Genomic DNA, 6,514 nt, shown 5'->3' on the forward strand with positions numbered 1-6,514 from the left:
AAAAAAAAAAAAAAAAAAAAAAAGAAAGAAAAAAAGAAAAGCAGTAAGGAATGAGGGAGGACTCAATTTTGCACAGTCTAACTCTCTGTGTTCCCCTGAGGATAAATGGGAAATGAAATATGAATACAGGACTTTTAGGTGTGAGTCAGTTCAGTGTGTTAAGACACTTGCTTTCTAACCCTTCTTTGCTTTTGGCAGTAATCAGATTGCTGGACGACTTGGTTTTTAAGGCCTCTCTAAGTACTGATATTAAAAACAGCCCTTCTACAGGGAAAATAACCTTCCATTCTCTTTTCTACTGAGCAGAGAGGAAAGAACATCGGCTGAGCCAGGAGGGTTAGCAAGTTGCAGGATGACCCTGTTTATCTTGTGAGATTCAGTTGGCTTTAAACGTTTTCAGAAATCATATGGTTGCTTTTGTATATATTTTGTTTGTATAACTTGGAATCATTTTTCTGCTAATCTTCTGATTTTAAACATGTCTCTGGTATGTAGTACAAGGTTTGAGGGTTTTTTTTTTTTTTTGTAGTTTGAAACATAGCATTTTTAAAGGTAATTTTGTTCATTTACATTTATTGTTATGTTTTACTAGATCTGCTGTCTGTTTTGCTTCTTTTTGTTTTGTTATAATTTGATTACCTAAGTACTTGTGGTTTTAGGTTGGCCTGTGCCTAGCTCCATGTATCTTTCATTTTAGATTTCTTAGACTTTATCAAACTTATTTTTCTTTTTTTGAGATGGAGTCTCGCTCTGTTGCCAGGCTGGAGTGCAGTGGCGCCATCTCGGCTCACTGCCATCTCTGCCTCCCAGGTTCAAGCCATTCTCCTGCCTCAGCTTCCCGAGTAGCCGGGATTACAGGCACACACCACCACACCCAGCTAATTTTTGTATTTTTAGCAGAGACAGGGTTTCATCATGTTGGCCAGGCTGGTCTCGATCTCCTGACCTCGTGATCTGCTCACCTCGGCCTCCCAAAGTGCTGGGATTACAAGCGTAAGCCACCATCCCTGGCCCTCAAACTTATTTTTCTTAATCTAAATCTTCTAATAGCTAACCGACTTGAACTTCAAGTGTTCTTATTTCTGTAGATTGCCACATATAGCTATCACAAAGCAGAGGAACTTTGGACTTTCTTCTATAAGCATCTTAAGCTGTTGGCTTCCTCCTTCTGAACACTCTCTGCCCCTCCCTCATGCTGTGGGGCTCAGGGTTGAGAAATGCGTTAATTCTCGATTCTCCTTTCTGGCTCTTACATCCAACTTGTGTTCTTTCATTGCACTGATCACATACACATAGTAACATACTATAGTGGGGTGAGAACAGAAAGGATCTAAAGGGTGTTTTTGTCATTCTGGGCAAGTCTCTCCAAGCCCAGCCTGTGAGTCTTATCTTCAAAAAGTGAAATAAAATAAAGCTAACATACTGAGGACTGAAAGAGAACATGAGTGAGGCTGTTCCTGGCACACATCAGCTGCTTGATAAAAATTAACCTCCCCTTCTCCACCTTGTTAGTGTTCTCAGTGGCTTTGCATACCAAATGTTTTGTCTTTTTATTGTAAAGCTTGACCTTGAGGATATTCCTGGGCTCATCATTCTTGGTGGTATGGTGACTTTTTTGCTTTTTATTTATTAATTGTGGTGGACAATTAATAAATAACATAAAATGAACCTTTTTATTTGTATGTTTATTTATTTATTTTGAGATGGATCTCGCCCTGTCGCCCAGGCTGGAGTGTGCTGGCGTGATCTTGGCTCACTGCAACCTCCGCCTCCCAGGTTCAAGCGATTTTCCTGCCTCAGCCTCCTGAGTAGCTGGGATTACAGGCATGTACCACCACGCCCGGCTAATTTTTGTATTTTTAGTAGAGATGGGGTTTCGCCATGTTGGTCAGGCTGGTCTCGAACTCCTGACCTCAGGTGATCTGCCTACCTCGGCCTCCAAAGTGCTGGGATGATGGGCATGAGCCACCGCACCTGGCCCGAACCATTTTAAAGTATACAATTCAGTGACTTTCAGAACATTCACAGTGTTGTACAAGCCTTACCTCTGTCTGGTTCCAAAACTTTTTCATCACCCCAAAGGAGATGGTGGCTCTTTCAAGATGCCAGCTTTGGTGTCAACTGGACCTTCTGGCTGTCTGACTTTGGACAAGCATTGTAATCTCCAGCCTTTGTTTTCTCACCTTTAAAATGGAAATAATGTTGATCACCTTACGGGCCTTTTTTAAAAAGAACTTGATTGAGGTATAATGTATGTACCACAAAAGCAAGTCATCCTAAGTGTACTTTTTCAGTACTTTTTCGTGAATTTGCAGAGTTGTGCACCCATCACCACAATCCCAATTTTAGAACATCTCTATCATTTCCTGTTCCTATCTCCAGCTCCTTGTAACCAGGAATCTGCTTTCTGTCTGTATGGGTTTGCCTTTTTTAGACATTTTATACCAATGGCAGCTGACAATATATGGTCTTCATATGAGCCTAGCTTCTTTCACTCAGCGTCCTGTTTTCGAGGTTCATCCATATAGTTGCATGTGGCAGTGCTTCATTCCTTTCTGTGGCTGAGGAATATTCCATTGTGTGGACAGACCGTGTTTTGATAATCCACTCCTCTGCTGATGGACATAGGGGTTCCTTCCACCTTCCATGATTCATATTTACTACTGTGTGTCGTTCTCAGTACCGTGGCACTGTGCTGGCACACAGAAATGCTAAATAATGTGGTTGGCCGGGCGTGGTGGCTCACCCCTGTAATCCCAGCACCGTGGGAGGCCAAGCTGGGTGGATCACTTGAGGCCAGGAGTTTGAGACCAGCCTGGCCAACATGGCGAAACCCTGCTTCTACTAAAAATACAAAAATTAGCCGGGCGTGGTGGCGGGAGCCTGTAGTTCCAGCTACTCGGGAGGCTGAGACATGAGAATGGCTTGAACCCTGGGGGCAGAGGTTGCAGTGAGCCAAGATTGCGCCACTGCACCCCAGCCTAGGCAATAGGCTTTTCTCTCAAGAAGAAAAAAAAAATGATGGTCATTGTTTATGTTATTTCCTTATGGGCTTTTTAAAAAATGTGGATGAGTTTCTTACCTTTAGACTTGTTATTTGTGGTTTTGATAGCTTTTTTTTTTTGTCAAGCTGTCCATCATCATCCTGAAATTTCGTTTGTTAAAGTCTTACGATCCACATATGGCAGTAACTGTGTATCATCATGGCTTAGGGCTGTCTGATAAGCCAGGTCACCTGCTTCCCTCATCCATGCCACAAGTGTTTACTGAGTGCACCATGGGTGCCTGCAGGTTCTGTGGGTGAAACCTGTGTACTCCAAGAGGAGAGAGTGACTGCATCGATTTTGCTCAGCCCTGTAGCCTCACAGCCTGGATGGTATTTGTTGAATGAAGGCAGAGCCTCTACCCTTGTGTAACTCAGTGCGGGTGGACAGCCCATGGCAGACCCAGGACTGGAGGCTCCTGCATCATTAGGAACATTGGTGGCTGAAGCTTGCTTGTCCCAGCTGGCAAGAGCCAGTTACGCCCATCTCCTTCCACCTCCATGTATGGTGACATCACTTTCAGAGCTTGACATCAGCCACTGTGGGACTATTTACACCATGGAAATGGGCAAAAGATACCAATCTGAGCTTTTGTCCTTTTATTTTATTTTTTTGGAGTGCCTGGTGTTAAACATTTACCAGAACACCCATTTGCCTTTCCAACCTCATGACCTATTATTCTCCTGACAAGATGTTTTTTTACAGATGAGGAAGTTGAGGCACAGAGAATTGAAGGGACTTGGCCAAGGTAACACAGCCAAAATTCAAGCCCCGGCTTCCTCGGGCTGTGCCCACGGACATGGGAAGACGCAGCATCAGATCTGCCTCACTCCCTCCTCCCCAGTCAGGTTTTTTCTGCTGCTGAATTTCCATTTCCATCCCTCACCAGGGTTTTCAGTGCTTTGCTTCCCAGTGTGTTGCCTGAGCCACCCTCACATCCTGTCCCTTCCTTCTTAATAGGAACACCGTGTTTTCCTTTGTTCTTACAGAATTTCGCTAAGGAGTTTGTGATCAGTGATCGGAAGGAGCTGGAGGAAGATTTCATCAAGAACGAGCTGAAGAAGGCGGGGGGAGCCAATTACGACGCCCAGACAGAGTAACCCCAGCCCCCCCCACACCACCCCTTGCCAAAGTCATCTGCCTGCTCCCCGGGGGAGAGGACCGCCTGCCTCAGCTACCAGCCCACCAGCCCACCAGGGAGAAAAGAAGCCATGAGAGGCAGTGCCCGCCACCCTGTGTCCGCAGCCCCTACCTTCCTGTTTCCCTTAGAACCCTGCTGTGTCCTATCTCATGACGCTCATGGAACCTCTTTCTTTGATCTTCTTTTTCTTTTCTCCCCCTCTTTTTTGTTCTAAAGAAAAATCATTTTGATGCAAGGTCCTGCCTGCCATCAGATCCGAGGTGCCTCCTGCAGTGACCCCTTTTCCTGGCATTTCTCTTCCATGCGACGAGGTCTGCCTAGTGAGATCTGTATGACCTCACGTTGCTTTCCAGAGCCTGGGCCTGTTTTGCCATCTCAGTTTTCTTGGGCCCTGCTTCCTGTGTACCACTGAGGGGCAGCTGGGCCAGGAGTTGTGCCCGGTGCCTGCAGCCTTCATAAGCACACACGTCCATTCCCTAGTCAGGCCCAGACCTCCTGGAATCTGCCCTGGGCTCCCTCATCCCACCTCCATCCAGAGTTGCCTAAGTTGCATGTCCAGCAGAGGCAGGATTGCTCGATGGTGAGAAGGTTAGGTCTGGCTCAGACTGAATAAGAAGAGATAAAATTTGCCTTAAAACTTGCCTGGCAGTGGCTTTGCTGCACGGTCTGAAACCACCTGTTCCCAAACTCTTGACCGAAATTTCCTTGTGACACAGAGAAGGGCAAAGGTCTGAGCCCAGAGTTGACAGAGGGAGTATTTCAGGGTTCACTTCAGGGGCTCCCAAAGTGACGAGAACGTTAGGGAGAGAGGTCCAGGGTGGGGACTGGGAATTTAAGGAGGGCTGGGAACGGATCCCTTAGGTTCAGGAAGCTTCTGTGCAAGCTGCGAGGATGACTCGGGCCAAAGGGTTGCTCCGCCCGCCGCGCTAGCTGTGCGCCAAGCAAAGCCCTGGGTTCACAGCACCCCAGGAGCCTGCGGCTTCAATCCTAGGCCTGCACCACGCATTCAAAAGGATCGTTTTGTTTGGGTTTTGAAGAAAGATGAGATTGGCTTGGTTCTTCATGAGCACATTTGATACAGCTCTTTCTCTTTTTTTCCTTGCTCATTTCGTTTTGAGGAAGAAATCTGTACTGTGGTGGGATTGTAAAAAACATCGCTGCGCTCAGACAGTTTACGGAAATAAATGTTTTTTTGTTTTTCAAAAAACAGTTTGGTTTCTGATTTGTCCTACAAAGTTCTTTTCTTTGTTGTAAAAACAAAGGCAGTCATCATCACCTTCAGATTTAATGGGTGTTTGCGGAGCTGCTGGGGCCAGGCACATTCGTGTTCACTAGCTTATTTAATTCTTAGCACCCATAAGAAACAGGGGCTGCTTTTGTCCCCATGTCCTCAAAACTGAGGCTCAGAGGGACTCATTCACCTGAGGTCACCCAGATAGAAAGTGGCGGTGCTGGGATTTTTTTTTTTTTTTTTTTTTTTTTTTCAGACAGAGTCTCACTCTTGTCGCCCAGGCTGGAGTGCAGTGGGGAGATCTCAGCTCACTGTAAGCTCCGCCTCCCAGGTTCAAGAGATTATCCTGCTTCAGCCTCCATAGTAGCTGAAATTATAGTACCTGCCACCATGCCTGGCTAATTATTGTATTTTTAGTAGAGATGGAGTTTCGCCATGTTGGCCAGGCTGGTCTCGAACTCGTGACCTCAGGTGATCTGTCCATCTCGGCCTCCCAAAGTGTTGGGATTACAGGTGTGAGCCACCACACACAGCCAGAGCTGGGATTTGAACTGAGATCTCTCCACGCCCCTGGTGCTGTGGCTTGTGAAGGGAACAGGGAGGCTACACATGTGGGACAGTGATGGGACCACAGGTCGTGGTTCTTTTTGAGTGGCCAGAACTCCCCTGTCTGCCTTTTTAGGAAAAGCCAGAGAAAGCATCTTCCTCGTTGGCCATGACATCCTTTCCGAGGTTATCCTACAGCTGAGAAACTGGACTTCCAGCACACCAGACCCTGTGGGAGCCCAGAATCAGGGCAGAGGAATTTGTCAGACACAGATAGCGGGGCTTGGAGGAGCTGAGCGTGGGGCAGGGAGGGTGCGGGGAGAGGGCAGAAGCCGAAATCAGGGCAGGAAGGAATCCTACAAGGTATGGGCAAGACCCTCATCATGCTGCCCAGGTAGCAGGGGGCCACAGGTCACCACCACCCCTAGCCCCAGCCCGCTCCAGCCACGTCTGGGTTCTAATTTCTGCTCATCTGTTCACAGCTGTGTGGCTTTAGGCAATTTAGTTAACCTCTCAGCCTCGGTTTCCTTATCTGCAAAATGGACAACATTG

The 6,514-nt window shown here is 46.8% G+C and overlaps 1 protein-coding gene across 1 annotated transcript in view; it reads left to right on the forward strand.

Moving 5' to 3' along the window:
* The window catches only part of COTL1 (coactosin like F-actin binding protein 1), a 54,779-nt gene extending 49,387 nt beyond the window's left edge, over positions 1 to 5,392 (forward strand). Inside the window, exon 4 of the mRNA XM_017860763.1 lies at positions 4,034 to 5,392. Coding sequence (XP_017716252.1) covers positions 4,034 to 4,144 — 111 coding nt within the window. The 3' untranslated portion in view covers positions 4,145 to 5,392. The remainder of the gene's footprint in view (positions 1 to 4,033) is intronic.
* The last annotated feature ends 1,122 nt before the right edge of the window (positions 5,393 to 6,514 follow it).

Source organism: Rhinopithecus bieti, unplaced genomic scaffold, assembly GCF_001698545.2.
Source record: "Rhinopithecus bieti isolate Rb0 unplaced genomic scaffold, ASM169854v2 scaffold_1618, whole genome shotgun sequence".
Taxonomy (NCBI): Eukaryota; Metazoa; Chordata; class Mammalia; order Primates; family Cercopithecidae; genus Rhinopithecus; species Rhinopithecus bieti.